The 20,317-nt window shown below is 37.7% G+C and overlaps 1 protein-coding gene across 1 annotated transcript in view; it reads right to left on the minus strand.

Annotated features, from left to right (window-relative positions):
• LOC128998808 (uncharacterized) overlaps positions 1–20,317 on the minus strand; it is a 261,627-nt gene that overhangs the window by 56,146 nt on the left and 185,164 nt on the right. The window contains exons 12-15 of the mRNA XM_054425167.1: positions 15,401–15,534; positions 14,622–14,857; positions 12,672–12,835; positions 12,405–12,542 (exon numbers count right to left, since the gene is read on the minus strand). Coding sequence (XP_054281142.1) covers positions 12,405–12,542; positions 12,672–12,835; positions 14,622–14,857; positions 15,401–15,534 — 672 coding nt within the window. The remainder of the gene's footprint in view (positions 1–12,404; positions 12,543–12,671; positions 12,836–14,621; positions 14,858–15,400; positions 15,535–20,317) is intronic.

Consider the following 20,317-nt stretch of genomic DNA (forward strand, 5'->3'; position numbering starts at 1 on the left):
GGTTTCTGTCTGTAAATACTTTGTAAATATAATGTGTTTTTGTTTTGTGTTTGGTAAAAACTTTATGTATTTATTATAACGAATCTTTCTACAAGGATTGACCGATGATGTGACTGTCGTCACGAAACCGGTCGTCATCTAACAACACCAAAGGATATTGAACAAGGTAACTGTTTATTTTATTATTCCAAATTAGCTAATCAATAAAATAGTGAGAACAATACATACAGTTACAATTCAACAACAGGTAATGGAATTATAAGGCAAACCAAAAAATGGTACTTTGGTACTATCCGGAGGCCACCCTTATACAGCGCGCTGCTGGCGGTTATGTTAGGTTGGGTTATCATAAATAGAAAGAACAGTTTTTAATTGACTTACTGTACAAATTTGACATGATTACAATCAGCAACCTTTGAGTTCTGCCTCCCAGAAGGCAGCGATGTCGGCGAGGATTGAGTTGAATGCGTTGCCGCCGCTAGCACAGGCGGTGACAGGTGATGCGCACACTCCGCACTTTGTTGCCACCAAAGCCGGACTAGGTAATGGATATGGTTCCGCAAATGTTCAAGATTTGTGGCCAAATTCACTACAATTATGGTCCATCCCATCCACAAAATACTATATGTGATCGATACGGCCAAGGCAATTGACCCTCACATGTCAATAAAGTTCAAGTTTGACAGCAACCTGACAGCAACCTCATGGCACGATTTCACAAAACTATGCCAGAAGTTAATTAATTAGCAAATAAGTACAGGATGATTAAATAAATTGGTTGATGTGGCAAGAGAAGGAATCAAAATTGTTTGGACACCCATTGAGGTACGAATGTTACTTATTTCTGAAGAATCAGATACTTTTATCAAATAAATAAAAAACAGATTTAATATGCCTCCCGCTGAAAAAATTCTGTATTTTTATGACCAAAGATGGTGATTCACTTATACAATCAAAATACGATCTGAATGAATTTCCTAAAGCAGATGGGACCAGTTATTAGTAATATTAACTCTTTCCGTCAGATGACAGACCAATTATATGAACTCCTTTCCCCACATAGGCTTTAACATGAACAAAAGTCATAAACAAGAAACAATTGTAAGACTAATTAATAAAATTAGTTCCTAAAAAACCTTTTGGGAAACCTAAAGCCGGTGAAAGGACAGAAAATATTGTATTCAATGAATTCATCAACCACGTTTTTTAAGTGAGTCGTCATACTCATAATTATGTATATCCTCCCTTCATTTAACTAAGATTTAAATAACTTCACTCTTTCTATTGCAGTTAGCTAAATTTACGTAAAACCACAAGAGTAACCGTCGAATTTGACGGGTTTCATCTAGTGACATTTTAATTGAAAAATTGAAATTTTATGGATCCAAAGGTAGTGCCATTAGCATGTTTCAATCATACCTTAAAGACAGATGTCAGATTGTTGAGGTTAATGGAAAGAGATCAAAAACAGCAAGGTCAAACAAAGGTCGGAGTACGGCAGGGTTTGATGGGCCCCATTTTTTTTTTAATTTTAATTAATGATATTAGTTTCAATTTAGAAGCCAAATGAAGAAAACTCGTGTTAAATGTGACAAGACTATAGTTTAGTGTACCTGACGATGGAGTCATCTCCGAAACGGCCGTAGTGGAATATTACTCCTGATTGCGTTGACGGTAAGAAGCACCAAATTAGGTGGTTTTGTATGATTTTTCTAGTTTCTTGACGTGATCCTTTGAGTAAATCATATCGAATTTGGTATTATTGTTACCATTGACTTTTCAGTTTTTGCCTCATGTTACAATTGAACCCATTTTATACGATGGATGAATTTTTAAATATTGAAATTGAGTCTTCAAGCCTAGCCTAATTATAGATTTTAAACATTACATGATTTTTCTGTGATGTTAGCTCAATTTAATGTTGCTAATTTATCAATGTGATAAATGTGAATCATATGACAATGTCTATTGCAAAATTTTGTAGTTTTGTCGAATGTCTAATAAATGTCTTATTTTAGCGAATTTCCCTATAGGGAAGTATTTTAGCGAATTTCCCTATAGGGAAGTAGCTATTACCGTAGGTCTCATAGTAAGACCTAAGCCCGGGACCGATTTACTTTTTCATTTTGATGTCCCCAGAGGCCAAAAACACCATTCGTTCAAATTTTTATATATCTATATATAGAGATATATATATATATATATATATATATATACTAGCTGACCCGACGAACTTCGTATCGCCTAAGTTATAGGTTTCCCCTAAGACAGACCGATGGAAAGAAAGTACCGTTACGTTTAATTTTCAAGATGATCTCGTTCGCATCGCTCAATCACGTCCTGGTTAAAGTTCGTTCGCTACGCTCACTCACCTTTGGGTTGGAGCTCGTTCGCTACGCTCACTCACCTTTAGGTTGGAGCTCGTTCGCTGCGCTCACTTGCCTTCAGGTTAGCTCGTTCGCTACGCTCACTCGCCTCCAGGTTGAAGTTCGTTCGCGTTCGTTCGCTACGCTCACTCACCTTTGGGTTGGAGCTCGTTCGCTACGCTCACTCACCTTTAGGTTGGAGCTCGTTCGCTGCGCTCACTTGCCTTCAGGTTAGCTCGTTCGCTACGCTCACTCGCCTCCAGGTTGAAGTTCGTTCGCTACGCTCACTCACCTTTTGGTTGCAAATTAGCTGTTGTCATAAATGTAAAAGAAATAATAGTGCTGCACCCTGTTGGTAATCCTTGTAACTTTAATGCTATTGAACATCATAGAACAGAACCAACTTGTTTAATTGAAACAGCTGTTAAGATTCATTAATTTCATTTCTCATAAGGTTAACATGGGAAACTACAGAGCCACTGGGGCGGAGCCCTTTTAAGAATTTCGAAACGGGAAATAGTTTACTTCCTATTCGCATACCTACAGAATTTACACACCAAATTTCATAACGGTCGGTGAAGTCGTTCCGGAGGAGTTTGCAGACAAACACTGTGACACGAGAATTTTATATATTAGATATATATATATATGTGTCCATCCGCACGATAACTTGAGTAATTTTCGTCCGATTTTGATAAAATTTGGTTTGAAGGTGTAAGGCGGGATAAACTTGAATGAGTTCGCGAACCAGCATGATCGGACTATGGGAACGGGGGTTTATGGGGGGTTTTATGGGGTAAAAATAGGTTTTTTCCATTTTTGACCCTAAAAACACAAAATTTCACAATTTCTTTTAAAACCATTTTGTAGAGCTTAAAAAAACAAATAATTTAGTATATTGAAGCGTTATTATGCGCCTAATTGTTACGGAGAAAATTCAAAAAAATTACAATTTTAAAATTCCCATGTTATACTTATGGAGAATAAGTCAACTGTTGTAGTTTGCTTGTTTATGAACATATTTTGATCGATTTTGGAAAATACTTTTATTTCTTACTAAACTATTATCATTTTATAAAAAAAATCTTTTTTACCCTCCCTGTTGCAGCAAACCTAAGTACTCGTTAAACTAATTCTATTTAAATAGGAAATAAATGTGCTATTTTTATGGAGGCATTTTAGTGTAAATCCAATCAGGTTAATGGAAATTCGCTTAGTTTGCAGGTTTGCTGCGGCGGGGGTATTTCTTATTAGGTTAGGTTAGATTAGGTGACATATACAGTACATTAAAAATTGGTTTTTAATAGTACTACATATTTGCCTGCAATCTGACCGTGGCAACTCCTGCAGCAACTTCTGGCTCGGACTGCACTTTGGCGTTGGTGAATTTTGGAGTTTGTGAAAGCCTCGGCTTATTTAAATTAATACTATCAAAGTTTGTGAAACAAAGTTTATTTAAAATTTAGGTTATTGGACTTGGTGAAATCTGGAGTTCATGAATCGCTCTGTTTATATTGGTTGGAGTTGGTGAAATTTGAAGTTGGTTAACCTCACCCGTTCTTGGCCATAATTTTTGTTAATTTGTAACTTAGATAAATCTCGAATTCGGCTGATAAAAACTTATTAGGCTCTTTTGTCTCTTTTGTTTGGGGATGGACGGGTCCCAAAATTTTGGGGAAAAAATATTCCCAATTTTCGGGACGGGATTACATTTGATTCGTGAATTTTTCGTGACGGGATTTGATCCTCTCGTTGGCGATTTTGCCGCTTCGCGAGTGACGATGACGCCGCTTTCACGAGGGATGTTCACAATAGTTCCGCGAACGCAGGAGGCTGTGACCACAAGACATTTCTACGATCGCGTGCTGACCGTGAGTCATTTCGACCATCACACCGTGACCGCGAGTCATTTCGACCATCGCGCCGTGACCGTGAGTCATTTCGACCATTGCGCCGTGACTGGCAGAAATGTGGACGATGGCCGTTAACCCAAGTCATTTCGAAAGGTGTCGCAAACGTGGATCATATGTGAAACATATAAGAACATATATGAAAGACAGCACACATGTTGACGACAGTGCTGTGACCGTGGTAGTTGCTTACACAATGATGCCGCGATTGCGGATTGCAGTCATGATGACATTGTGTTAGGTAGTAATATTGCTCTACGCATGTCAAAATTTAGGATTTATTAAGCTTAACTGCTTTTTTATCATAACCAATTCATGCCATATTAGGCTGTGAAAACTCTACACAGTTTTTTAATGCAGTGATAGTTTGTTTCAATACATGTTTGTGGTTAGGTAACGGTATTTTATAATGAGACTGATGTTTTACAGTTAAATTGCACCAGATATGACATTATTTAGTCACAAGTTTTTTCTATACCTGTACACTTTTTACGCATTATTAGTTTTTATTAGTGATGGGCGGATCCAAGAAAATGTCGGTACCGGATCCGGATCTTGAAAAATTCGGATCCAGATCTTCGGAACTTCGGATCCGGATCCAGATACACACTGTCATAAGAGCGGGTTAAAAAAAAGTAACTAACAGAATGCCAATTTAAATCATACTGTTTAAAATTGAATTGGTAATGTTTAAAGGTTAATATATCTTATATATAGAGTAATCTACAGTTGAGCCCATAATCCCTCATGTTTTGGGGACACTAAAACTTTTCAAAATCTTAAAATGAAACTATGTGCTAAGTTTGCACGACCACCAAAAGGGTATCTGTGTATATTTTTACTATAGTTCGATCTTGAGTATGCTATATCGTGATTTGTGCATGCAGCATCCAATTTATTTATGCCTGGATCACCTCTTGTTAATCTCTTCCTTAAATTCATTCCAGGTCCACAGTACTGATAGCCGGGTAGTGAAGTTCTACAGGTAAAATACCCTGTGTCTGTGTACAAAAAGACTATACTGTGTTATTACATATTAGATGGGGGAGTCTTGATTTTTTATTCACCCTGTATGTACACAGAAAATCTTCTTGTAAACAGACGACAGATACAGGGTATTTTACCTGTAGAATTTCACATACACGGCTATCAGTACTGTGGACCTGGAACGAATTTAAGGAAGAGATAAGCAAGGGGTGATCCAAGCATAAATAAAAATTGGATGCTGCACGCAAAAACAACAATATAGCATACTCAAGATCAAAGGTAGGGATGTGTCGAATCCGGATCCCAAATCCACCAAATCTTAAGATAATATTTGGATTCGAGAATAAATTTTGTTTTTTGAATAGAATTATGAGGCATATACTGTCACATTGCCTAACTATAGAGGTTATTGACGTCGTTATATACAGTAATGTGACATTGCCTGACCATAGAGGTTATTGACGTCGTAATATACAGTACTGTGACATTGAGTAACCATAGAGATTATTGACGTCGTAATATACAGTACTGTGACATTGACTACCCATAGAGATTATTGACGTCGTAATATACAGTACTGTGACATTGACTAACCTTGGAGATTATTGACGTCGTAATATACAGTACTGTGGCATTGACTAACCATAGAGATTATTGACGTCGTAATATACAGTACTATTACATTGACTAACCATAGAGGTTATTGACGTCGGCAATATACAGTACTGGAACATTGCCTAACCATAGAGATTATTGACGATGTAATATACAGTACACTGACATTGACTACCCATAGAGATTATTGACGTCGTAATATACAGTACTGTGACATTGACTAACCATAGAGATTATTGACGTCGTAATATACAGACGATTGGTAGAGAGTTCGGTGAGTCAGTGGCTCAGTTGGTAGTGTCGCAGACTTCGGGCCCAAGGCAGTAGTGTCGTGGGTTTGGATCCTGGTCACTGCTACAAACTTTTATCAGTACAGTTCACCTTTGTACTGTACCGGCTCACCCCTTGCTTTGCTGGATACGTTTCACGCACAGATCTGTAGTCTATGTGGACGGGCAAATGCGGGTTAAAAGAGGCCGCCAACCTCTTTAAAAAAAAATACAGTACTGTGACATTGACTTACCATAGAGATTATTGATGTCGGCACTGTAACATTGCCTAACCATAGAGATTATTGACGTCGTAATATACAGTACTGTGACATTGCCCTACCATAGAGGTTATTGACGTCGTAATATACAGTACTGTGACATTGACTAACCATAGAGGTTATTGACGTTGTAATATACAGTACTGTGACATTGACTAACCATAGAGGTTATTAACGTCGTAATACACAGTACTGTGACATTGACTAACCAACCATAGAGATTATTGACTATAGAGGTTATTGACGTCGGCAATATACAGTACTTTGACATCGACATTAGTCTTCTTGTACACAGACACAGATAGTCTTCTCGTACACAGTCACAGATAGTCTTGTACATGGATACAGACAGCTTTGTGTTAGTAAAAAATTGGTCTTGTACATGGATACAGGCAGCTTTGTGTTAGTAAAAAATCGGCAAAAAATCGGTCTTGTACATGGATACAGACAGCTTTTTGTTAGTAAAAAAATCGGGAAAAATCGGATCCATCAAAACTGGATCCAGCCCAAGATCTGGAATTTTTTGGATCCGATTGGGCGCCGGTTCTAGCTTGGATCCGGCGGATCCGGTAGTCTAATATCCGGATCCGACCATCACTAGTTTTTATAGATCAGTGCCACAAACGGTAAAAATTGATTTTGTTTGTCTTTTATGGTAACTGCAATACTCAAGACTTTTAAGACAAACCAGGGTGTATACTATTTTATTAAAGTGAAATTCCAGGTTTTTTCCAGGTTTTTTCCTGGTTTTTCATAGTTTTTCCAGGTTCCCACGTATCTGTATGGTTCCACTTAAACTATTATCATTTAAGACTAGCAGCTTAAGTACCTATACAATATACATCAAATCTGTTTCAAGTCCAGTGAGCTAGTGTTTCAAAAATAATAATCCTTATTAAGTAATAATTTTCATTATCATCATTACTTAAGGCCACAGAAACATCGTCTCTCTCGATGGCAGCACAATCTGAATATTATCTTAATTTTTTATGAACACATTTTCAACGGCGGCAAAATCCTGAATATTTTCTGCGGTCGTGTGGTCGCTTCCCACAGTGACGTAAAAGTAATCACAGTCTTACGTTATCATAGAAAAATCCTGGACATCTGCCGCGGTATGTATACATTATCGCCGTCTCTCGCGATCACGGAAATGTAATCATCGTCATCCGCGATCGCGGCAAAATAACGAATATGTTCCGAGGCCGTGTAGACACCATCATTGACTCCCGCAGTCACGGGAACGTCATCGTTGTCGTCCGCGATCTCGGCAAAATCATGAAAATTTCCAGCAGGAGTGTAAACATCATCTTTGATCCCGCGGTCACGTAAACGTCATCGTCGTCGTCCGCGATCGCAGCAAAATCATGAACATCTGCAGCCGTGTAGACATAATCATCGTCGTCTTTCGCGGTCACGGCAAATCACTAATATCTGCCCCGGCCGTGTAGACATCATCATTACCTCCTGTAGTCACGGAAACGTCATCGTCGTCGTCGTCTGCGATCTCGGCAAAATCATGCATATTTCCCGCGGCAGTGTATACATAATCGTTGATCCCGCAGTCACGTAAACGTCATCGTCGTCTCCCGCGGTAACGGAAACGTCATCGTCGTCTCCCGCGGTCACGAAAACGGCATCGTCGTCGTCCGCGATCTCGGCAAAATCATGAATATTTCCCGCGGCCGTGTCTAAATCATCGCCGTCCCTCGCTGGCCACGGAAACGTCATCGTCGTCGTCCACGATCTCGGCAAAAGAATGAATATTTCCCGCGACGGTGTAAACATCATCGTTGATCTCGCGGTCACGGAAACGTCATCGTCATTTCCCGCGGTCACTGAAACGTCATCGTCGTCGGCAGCAATCACGGCAAAATCATGAGCATATCACGCGGCCGTGTAGAAATCATCATCGTCGTCTTTCGCGGTCATGGCAAATCACGAAAATCTTCCGCGGCCGTGTAGACATGATCATTGCCTCTCGCAGTTATGGAAACGTCATCGTCGTCGTCCACGATCTCGGCAAAAGAATGAATATTTCCCGCGACGGTGTAAACATCATCGTTGATCTCGCGGTCACGGAAACGTCATCGTCATTTCCCGCGGTCACTGAAACGTCATCGTCGTCGGCAGCAATCACGGCAAAATCATGAGCATATCACGCGGCCGTGTAGAAATCATCATCGTCGTCTTTCGCGGTCATGGCAAATCACGAAAATCTTCCGCGGCCGTGTAGACATGATCATTGCCTCTCGCAGTTATGGAAACGTCAGCGCCGTCGTCCGCGATCTCGGCAAAATCATAAGCATCTGCGGCCGTGTAGACATAATCATCGTCGTCTCCCGCAGTCACGGAAACGTCATCGTCGTCGTCTGCGATCTCGGCAAAATCATGAATATTTCCCGCGGCAGTGTATACATCATCGTTGATCCCGCAGTCACGTAAACGTCATCGTCGTCTCCCGCGGTAACGGAAACGTCATCGTCGTCTCCCGCGGTCACGAAAACGTCATCGTCGTCGTCCGCGATCTCGGCAAAATCATGAATATTTCCCGCGGCCGTGTCTAAATCATCGCCGTCTCTCGCTGGCCACGGAAACGTCATCGTCGTCGTCCACGATCTCGGCAAAAGAATGAATATTTCCCGCGACGGTGTAAACATCATCGTTGATCTCGCGGTCACGGAAACGTCATCGTCATTTCCCGCGGTCACTGAAACGTCATCGTCGTCGGCAGCAATCACGGCAAAATCATGAGCATATCACGCGGCCGTGTAGAAATCATCATCGTCGTCTTTCGCGGTCATGGCAAATCACGAAAATCTTCCGCGGCCGTGTAGACATGATCATTGCCTCTCGCAGTTATGGAAACGTCAGCGCCGTCGTCCGCGATCTCGGCAAAATCATAAGCATCTGCGGCCGTGTAGACATAATCATCGTCGTCTCCCGCAGTCACGGAAACGTCATCGTTGTCGTCTGCGATCTCGGCAAAATAATGAATATTTCCCGCGGCAGTGTATACATCATCGTTGATCCCGCGGTCACGTAAACGTCATCGTTGTCTCCCACGGTCACAAAAACGTCATCGTCGTCGCCCGCAATCGTGGCAAGACACATTTTACGACTACAATCTTCTACCGGGGCTAAAATAAAAATCCCGTAATCGGTCCAAAAATCCCGGCTTTTTCCCGGTTTTTTCCAGGTCCCTTCAAATTCAAGGTTATTTCCCGGTTCTCAGTGGCGGATTTACCATAAGGCATACTAGGCACGTGCCTAGGGGCGCCAGCCGTTGAGGGGCGCCTGGCCGCGGCAGGCAGCGGGTAAAGTGACGGGCGGCGCGACTACGGGCGGCGTGCGTGGCGGCGGGCGCCAGGTGATTATCGATCGGTAAAGATGACTCACATCACTTTCAGATACACAACCATCAGTAATTTTAGAAAAAGCAACAAAACTCCAAAACATTTACGATACCGACCTAGAGTCATCATTTGGGAGTGAGTGTGTGCATTTTTCTAAATTGATAAAGTGCAATAACGTCACATGCACACCTCTCTCAATGAGCAAGTTCCTCAGAGAAGAAAAATTGGAGGATACATTTCCTAATGTGGATATAGCTCTCTAGGATGTATTTGTCTACTGCAGTTAGCAACTGTTCTGCAGAAAGATCATTTTCTTCATTAAAGAGGATCAAGTCTTATCTGCATTCTACCCTAAAGGAAAACAAGTTAAATTCCCTAGCTATTCTTAATATTGAAGCCGAGATCATTAATTGTGAAGACTTTGCATTTGAACAGTTGATAGAAGAGTTTTCTGTAATGAAAGCAAGACGTAAACGTTTGATGTAGATGTGAAAATATGTAAGAACATGCTTTCACATTCATAATTTGTTAACAGTTTGGTTTTTGAAGCAATCCCTTTAAACAATTAAAAATACTAGGCCTAATACTGTATATTTCAGATACAAAGAACATCATAATTATAAGTGACTAATTGTTCACTTTTTTCATTTAGATTGCGTTTCAGTATTCTGTTACATAAAAATAGGAGTTTAAACGAATTTTACCTGTTCGTATTAAAAAAAGTATTAATACAAGATATCAAGAGTAATAATAAATCAAGCTTAAAAAACCTTGTGACCTGTCTTATTTTGAATCTTCTTCGCCAAAAATGGGAAAATTAAGGTATGAATATTTCGTAATAGGTATATAACCTTTGACTATTAATACAACCCAATAGTCAATGATATAACATTAAATATAGTTCTTAAGTGCTTTATTATCATTATCATTAGTATGAGTAGGCCTATAAGATGCATGATATTATTACATTAAATTAATATGCAGGGTGTTTTTAAAAGATTAAACCATCAAACCAGCTTCGATTTTTTTTATCATCAAGTAGATTTAATTTAGTTTAATTTAGCAATGAATATAAACCATGCGAACCTCAGATTACAATTTGTATCTTCTGTTGTGCCGTAAACGTCATACTAGCGACTGGCGTATGGGTCACAATATTGGCCTACCACCGCGCACCTGTTTTGCGCATGTCAAGGTCAAAATTTCCTCCCTTGCTACAGGAGAAACAAAACTTAGTTATTTTATGGTTTCAATATTACGTATAAAACGTTTAGTTGCCTTGAATATTACCCAAGCAATTATCATTTAAAATCCCAGCATTCTTTTAAAAAGACCCTGTATATATATCTATAGCTAACTGGAATATATATATCTACTAGAAATATAATTTTTAGGGTTCTCTGTTGTACTTTTACTACCATAATTTAATATATTATCAGCAGCCCTATTACGTTAACACCTAAATTCAAATATATATATGTATTAATAATTTCATAGAAATTATAAAAAAACAAAACAAAACCAATTTAAGCTGAAAACATTTGAATTGAATTTAGTCAAGAACGGCAATGCGTTCGGCGATTAATTTAGGCTATTCATATTCATATTTTATTCTTGACTCAACAACTAAATATATGTTTTTCTTAAAACCAAGTAATACAACTTTAATATAAAGTAGGCCCTACTCATGTATTGACTATGTGACTATGTTTTCCAGGAAAATGCATTAATAAGCATGCCAACAACGGGAAGTTTAATATTGCTTTTACGCTGAAACCTTTCCTCAATCGCGGAACGCAAAGGGGCAGCCGGCCGAACGGGCCTAAGGGCGGCGCCGTAGGTAAATCCGCCACTGCCGGTTCTCCCGGTTTTTCCGGTTGGTATACACCCTGCAAACCCTTTATTTGCACAGGAAAAAATCTCATCCCGTCCCGAAAATCGGGGAAGGAAATAAAAATCCTGTCCGGAACTTAAAATTCAATCCCGTCCATCCCTAATTTTGTTTTATTTTGATCTTTATTCAGATAATTAACTACCAGTTTGCCTATTGATTGATTGATTGATTGATTCTGTAGGGGCGGACTTGTCCTGTTGCACGTCAGCCACTGATGGGCTTTTTGCGCTCCCCACATGGTACTTCAGAGTTTGCCTATTATATTACTTTTCAATCAATTTTGTACAGCTATGTATTTAATGATATTTAATTCCTCTCTCTAATCCTTTGTGTTCAGTGGTACTTTCAATAACCTGTGTACAAAATTGTTGTGTGCAGCTATATTTTGGGAGTATAGAAATGGATCGGTTTGTTTATGAATATATGCTATGGTTCTTTGTTTAACTTTGCGTTGTTATTTCGTAACCATCAAGTCAACCCATAAGCCTAAATGTACAAATTTAAAGTTAGTTTTAAATCATGTAGGCATTACCGAATGGAAATTTGTTTCTTTGAAGGCCTCTCCAGTGTTTGTCAAAATGACCTTGGTAGGCTAAAACATGTTCAGATTTTATTGTGTCACTAGGTTACAAATTTTGCATAAGGCCCATTCTCAATGAGCTTAAGCAATAATAAGATAATCATATTTAAATTAAACTTATTTTAACTCCATCAAACTAAGCTTACCTGCAGGGCAATGTCTTTTACGGAGGATGATGAACTCAAAGGTTTTACTTGTAGTTCAGCCAATTGTTTTCTGAGTGATGAAAATTCTTTTAAAAAGTTCAATTCTATATCCATTGGCTGGTTTTGCATGGAAAATTTCTGTAACATGAAAAATAATTGTATAATAACTGTAAGGGTTATAAATTTCTTCTGACTATATTTTTCTTAAAAACCCACAAGCGGACAAACTTTAACAAAACCAAAATATGGGGGAGTTAGATATTTTACCTCAACACATTTTGAAGCCTTCTCCAAATTTTCTTTGATGATAAAATAAGCAACAAGGCTATCTGGAGGAGCAAGCATGAGGTTTATTATGTCACTGGAAGTTGAGAACAATGCAGAACACTTCTTACTTCTAATACTACTTGTGCTTGAGGATAACCGCAAGCCTAAAACAGAAGAATTAATTATAAACCACATGTAAGTTTTAAGTTTAGCTATGAGTAATCTAAAATTGTTATAAAATGTAAGACAAGCATACATTTAGCAATACATTAAAATTATAGCATACATTAATTGTCATATGTAATATTATAACATACATTAAGACAAGTGTACATGTTAATGGCCATCATACATTGCTGCCGCCCACATCTTCAACACTGAGTGAGAATCAAACAGATACCCCAAAGACCCAAGAAACAACTCAACCTTTCCTAGGGTAGGGATGGTCGTTCCTCCAACTCCATCAGCAGGTACTCTGTGACAGCCAATGTGAACTTAACTCTCCATCTAAGTTAAGTAACATTGTACCTTTGTCAGGATTTAGCACCCCTGAAATGAGGCAGATCAATTATTTGCAGAAAGTTATATCCCATCTTGAAAATGAAAGCAAGAAGTAGAATCAAAGATGAATAACTGATATTTAGGGATTATAAAATCCTCTAATAGTAAACACGAGCCCTCTGAAAAATCTAGAGATTTTTTATGGATGAAACCAGGAGCTCAAACAAAAAGTAGTTAATAAATGTCTGAGCCAATCAACGAGTATAAATGTTAACAGCACTTTTCAGACCCAGAGTAACTCAGTTGAAGAAGTAAATATGCTCAAGTTATTGTTCATTTATCTTGAGGGACTAAGGGACAAAGAAAATATGTTGAGCCTACAAAGGCCAAGAGCACAAATATGATATCTTATGTGTAAGTGAACATAGGCTACACAAAGAAGAGGTTAGATGCTTGCAATTTGAAGGTTACACAATTGTTGGAATACGGTAGGAACTGTGTTGGAATATTAGTTTCAAACAACAATAATACTATACACAGAGTACTGGATATAGACTGGCTGTGCACTGTGAGAAATTAGCTTTGAATGTTCTGCTTCCATGAAAGAAAACCCTAAAATAATATTTGCAAGTATCTACCATTCTCCAGCAGGAAACGAAATCTCGTTCTCAAATGACTTAGAACTATTGCTAATCCATCTTAGTCACTTCAAGAAACGACGAACCTACATTGTGATTGGGGGTGGTCATAACTCGTTTGACATAACAAGAGACAAACCCACGGTTAAAATGCTGTTAAATACTATAAAACAAATTTAACTCTAAATTTCTCAGCAATATACCCAAATTTGAATTCTTGGACATTTGAATTCTTGTTTGGATAACACATTTACAAATATCAAAATATCTCTGAAGAACTCTGCAAGACTCTCAAGGGTTGTGCCTCTTGATATTGCTGAACACAGCCGGTTTGAAGTCCATCATACAGCTTCAATCATTGTTTTACTATGATAACCCTAAAAGCTTTATTTTCCACAATCTTTCCCTACGATGATAGGACAACTTCTTAGAACTTGTTTACAATGTTGGCTGGTTAATCTGTTGTGTCAAAACAACTTATCTGCTGAAGACTTATTCTTTACTAAAATGACCAGTGTTTAAATCAAGCTTGCCCACTTAAACCTTCCAAAAAGAACAAGAAATAATCAAGCAATAAAAAAAACAAGGAACAGTACTCTCCTGAGTTAAATCAGTTGAATTAATGATAACCCAATATAATCTCCAATAGTGGTGAAATCCTGAATATCTCCTGCAATCTTCTTGACATTAAAATTGTCATCCCCGCTCATGGAAACGTTATCATTATCCTCGGCAATGCATGCATTTTTTTCAAAACTATTAAAAGTTGCCAGACTATGATAATTCTTTCTTGTACCTTGTACTAACTCACCAGTGGCATTACTCCCAGACTCACTCCTGGATGTGCTCCCTCCTCTCCTGGACCTCCGAGTTGAGGATGAGGGGAGAGGGACAGGGGGAGGAGATGTATCCGAGTCTGAACTGTCGTCCTCCACATACACCCATTGCTCTTCAGTCTTGCTCTTGTTTAAACTTACTAAGTCTTTGCAGCCCTTTGCCCTCACCAAATTAAACTTCCAACTGGCATCTTCAACTGATTTCTTAAGCCTACAAATTCAGCATCAATTATATTCAATAACATATATAAATTATGGATTTTTCATGTACACTATAGGCTTTTCAAGAGGAATCTAATCAAACACTTTTAGAGGAGCACAATCTATTCCAAGTCTTCAGATTTTGTTGGCACACTAATGATCCAAACTCTAACTCCTTCAACAAAATCCTGGATGCTACTATTAGGCATTTACTCCACCATAACTACTTGTACATCAAAACAATGTTTATACACTACACACACAACACATAATAAAACAGTTGAACTCTCAAGTAAAAGACAAATTAATATTGGTCTTTGCTATAGAACAAGATGCAAATGACTAACAAATGAAATACATTAATGCATTCTTCAATAGGCGATACAAACAGGGTGTCTTATAAGTAAGTACAAAAACCGAAATAACATGTTTTATGGTTAAAAATAAAGAGAAAATCAGGATTAAAATTTCTTCTTCTTAGTGAGTTTTTCACCATATTTACAATCGTACATTTTAATACAATAAATATTAACAAATTGTTTTATAGACTCACCTAATGTATCTGTCACAGCCACTTATATCACAGGTAGTTTCCACATATTCTAAAGACCTCTTTACACAACTTAGAATATCACTAACAAGCCATGGGAAGCAGACAAATCCTCGACTGTATTTTGAACGAAAAGGCTGTAATGAAATGAAATTAAATGTTTATTTGTCATATAAAGTTTACAAGATTGTGATTTTCATGTATAAACATATGACATGTCAATACTACTTTACTAACTAATAATACCTTATGCTTAATTTCTTTGTTTTTTATCAATACATAAAACCTAAAATTAAAACTAAATGTTTATAAAATCGTCTAGGGAATAAGGACACAAAGAGGATGATATAAGATTTTAATTTTCTTATAAAAGATAACATATTTTCTTCAGTTTTAATTTGTTCTGGGAGGTTATTGTAAATTTTCCTACCCATGTACCATGGCGTACCATCCTTCATACAGAGCTGTTCTATGCACAGGATGTTGAAGATAATTTCTGTGCCGGGTGTTACATTGATGAGTGTGATTTATCAACATAAATTCCTTATAATTTTTTTTTTTACAAAGATGCACAGTTTAAAAATATAAACTGCATAAATTTTCAAGAGTTTCATCTGAACAAAAAGGGGTGGCAAGAGTAACATGGTCTGGTATCAGCTGAAATTCTAACGGCAATTTTTGTAAGATAAAAATATTCTTGGTATTGGAGGAGCTGTCCCATGAAATAATACCATAGGAAGTCCTAGACATAAAATAAAAATGATACACAGCAAGAGCTGCATGGAAACCTGAAGACTTAAAAACTGCCCTAAGACCAAATAATGTTTTTGACAGAGATGAGCTAATTTGTATTTTATGATCAGACCATTTTAGATTTTCTTATGTTTACACCCAGGAATTTAGTATTTGTAGAATATTTTATGGAATCACCTGATTTTAGTTTGATTATTATCTCATCTGCCTTCAGTTGTGGATTATGGAAATGAAGAAGAGTTTTGAAATATTTTAAACTAGCAGAGTACCCGTCCTTCTTACGGGGTTGGAATATAAGTATAAAATGCTTATTGCAGTTATAGTCAAGCTTTGCGTTTGCAATAAGGGAGGACACAGTTTGATAAAATTTGCTTTTTTAAATTTACAGTATTCTATAGTATTACCATTGACTTTATATCTCTACACTAGACATCTTATCGTGTACTAAAATCCATCGCCAACGATTTCAGCCGAACTAGTAGAGTAAACCCTCCATGCAGTGTCGCTCCTAGCGGCCGTGGCTTGAAACTCGATCCGGCTCCACCTCCAGTGCTGCGCGCGCACACGTAGTGGCATGACGTAATCGACGTGCCCGTGCGTATACCTCCCCCCACAACCCTTCCCCCACAACCACTGCCTCTCCTCTCTCCGTACTGCCAGCCACAGACGGCCCGGCGAATGCGCTCTGCTTATCTTTGCAACGCGCCGCCGGTGTCTCCGAGCCCAAGCATTGTGGTCGCTCGATCGCATATCTGCTAAACTTACCTCTTTAAGAATACAATTAATTGGTTATAGTTTTACACTATGTAATTCCCAAGTAGTTTATATACATTATTATAAAAACTAAGGAAGAACCGTTTTGATGTAAATAGAATAATGATAAAATTAAATTTATTTACCAATATAAGCTCAACTGTATTAATAGAATAAATACTGAAATTAGTGTGTACTTTTAAAATGACAAAAACTTTTATAGGACATCTATATATTTAATACACAGTTGTAAGTCTGTTTTCTCAGTGACTAATGGACCGATATGCAAGATTTATATGTCAAATTAAAGGGAATAAAGCGCAGATTTGCCGAATTTCCTTAGTGCAGTATATAAGTTTTTCAAACGCCCTTCAAAGGGCGAGTCATTACAATTCTTATTGAAGAATATGACATTAGTTATAAGTATAAACCATTTGTCAGATGTGAGATATTTGTTATAACATTTATAACAGAACCATTGAATTAAAAAAGTAAAGAACAGTGATGGTGTTAAATGTGCTCTGGGAGTAGCCTACCTACAAAAACACTGACTTTTGAATTGCGATCGTTTAATTGGATTTGTCCTTTGTCAATAGGCCTACTGCAAATCTATGAATTTCGAGACAGAACAGACTAACAGGGGCACAAATACATTGTCCTCATGTTGTCCCAAGGGAATGTTAAATTAGCTCCTTATCAACATTCTGAGCTCTTGGAAAATCTTATCAACTACCTATACAGGGTGAATTTTAAATGAGTTCCCCCCCTACTTTTTTCTACATTTATTAAGATATCATCTCCGGACCACGTCAGATCATTGTTGAGTAGTAAGTACTTCATTTTGACTGGGTATTCATTTTTGGCCGCCATCTTGGATCCGCCATATTGGATACAAAGTTTTTTTTTCAAATGTAAAGGTAGGGTTGTGACCCATTATTTCCAACTAGAATTGTACGCTGATTACAATGCCGCAATTAGTTTTTAAAAATCTTGATCCGTTCTAAAGTTATGAGGAATTTTTATAACTTTATTTTTAGCCCATTTTAACATTGTGCATTAACAAACTAAAACCATAATCTCAAAATAGTGCTAGATAAAGATAAGTATACACCACCATTCATTGTCGACATATTTTCACTTGGTTATGACGGATGAAGTTTTTTCAGCCGCCATCTTGGATCCGCCACTTTTAAATGTGATCAATTTATTTAAATATGAAGGTGGTGTTGTGACCAATCATTTTGAACTACTTTTTTATACTGGACTCAATGCCGCAATCCATTTTTGGTTATCAAGCTTTCTTGATGAAATATTAAAATACTCTTATTTAAAATTTCAATATTTCAAAGTCCAAAGATGCAAATGAAAAACGGATTGCGGCATTGAGTTCAGCATAAAAAATTAGATCAAAATGATGGGTCACAACACCACCTTCATATTTAACACGTTCGCTACCGAGCGACGCACATTTGCGTCGGTCCGGTCACTCTTACAGACTAAAAGGAATCATCATGACGTTGCTTACAGACCAAGTGATATAGGAATAACATTGCTGACAGACCAAAAGAGAAATATCGTTTAAATGGACTAATTGACTTCATAATAACCTTAAGTGAATTAGTAAGCAATAAATATTGTTTTTATTTTTCGTTATGAGCGAATTTTAAAACGCCGCATATATGCGTTGGTCAGTCTATTTAACGAAATCCAGTTAAAAAGATTACATTTTCGTTTCAATAGACCAGGCGACGCACGTAAGCGTCATTGTAAATTTGGTTGTTTCAAGCTTTTACATAAACAACTAAAGAAACTCCACTAAACACTAGTCAAAACTGCAAAGGTTATAACGTTTACATCTGTTCTGTGATGTCGCGGAATACACAATGTAAACAACAATGTTGCCAACTGTTGTGTGACGTAACCAATCGTCATATCCACGGACCAAGCGACGCACATTTGCGGCAGATATCCCTCTAGACCGATATGATAAAATCCGGGCTCTAAAATAGACCGTTGCTAAGAAATACGCTGTTTAATAACATTAGAATACCGACGCAAATGTGCGTCGTTAGTCCATTTCAATGTGACCAGCTGACGCAAATATGCGTCGGTGGTCTATTGTGAGAAACGAGTCGACGCACAATTGCGTCGCTGGTCTATGCGAACGTAAATTCCATATAATTGTGGTAGCGAACGTGTTAAATTAATTGATCACATTTCAAAATGGCGGATTCAAGATGGCGGCTCAAAAAACTACATCTGTCATAACCAAGTGAAAATAAGTCGACAATGAATGGTGGTGTATACTTATCTTTATCTAGCACTATTTTGAGATTATAGTCTTAGTTTGTAAATGCACAATGTTAAAATGTGCTAAAAATAAAGTTATAAAAATTCCTCATAACTTAAGAACGGATCAAGATTTTTAAAAACTAATTGCGGCATTGTAATCAGCGTACAATTCTAGTTGGAAATAATGGGTCACAACCCTACCTTTACATTTGAAAAAAAAAACTTTGTATCCAATATGGTGGATCCAAGATGGCGGCCAAAAATGTATACCCAGTCAAAATGAAGTACTTACTACTCAACAATGATCTGACGTGGTAAGGAGATGATATCTTAAGAAATGTAGAAAAGTCAGTAGAAAAGTCAAGTAAGAAAAGTAGGGGGGGAACTCATTTAAAATTCACCCTGTATATTTAATACACAGTTGTAAGTCTGTTTTCTCTTTATGTATAAGCATGAGTATGAGATGTATCGCTACATCCAATGTAAAAGAAACAAACACAATTTCGAAAAACTATTTGAATAATATAAGATCATACAAGTATATACAATTTGTAATGGTGAGTTCTGCTGAGTCTCAACCAGATAAATCAAAATCTGATTTTCTTCTTTTGGCTCTATCTTTTGATAATGGTTCAATAGTGACTCTTTCAGTCTTTCTAGTTTATAACAATCGAAACCCGCTATTAGCACACAGTTCGTAAAATACGAATAGTAAAAATAATACTGGAACAGTAATTAAAAACTGCCTTCAAGGACGATACTTGATGGCCATAAAGAACACACAGGGATGTTTGTATATTTATTGAATGTAGAAACATGTACGCTAACATTAAACCTTTTATCAAGCCAGATATATTTTGTCGTTTCAAAATGTTGTATCTTATAATATTTTTGCAAAGGTATATATTTATTTAAATTTAATTTTGAGAAAAAAAATCGCAATAGGATAACGCGCGAAACAGTTTTGGCGGGGGCGAAGAACCTTCACCTCTACGGCGCATGCGCATGTCAAAACTCTTGGCCTTGAGACGCAAGTATTCAGCCATACCGTTAGTTCGGCAATAATGACAGCTGTTGCCACTTCTCAACTGCCCCAGAAGCTAAACAGACTGCGGCGTTCCT

Source organism: Macrosteles quadrilineatus, unplaced genomic scaffold (assembly GCF_028750875.1).
Source record: "Macrosteles quadrilineatus isolate MER2022 unplaced genomic scaffold, UCM_ALF_1.0 Scaffold_1__1_contigs__length_201487025, whole genome shotgun sequence".
Taxonomy (NCBI): Eukaryota; Metazoa; Arthropoda; class Insecta; order Hemiptera; family Cicadellidae; genus Macrosteles; species Macrosteles quadrilineatus.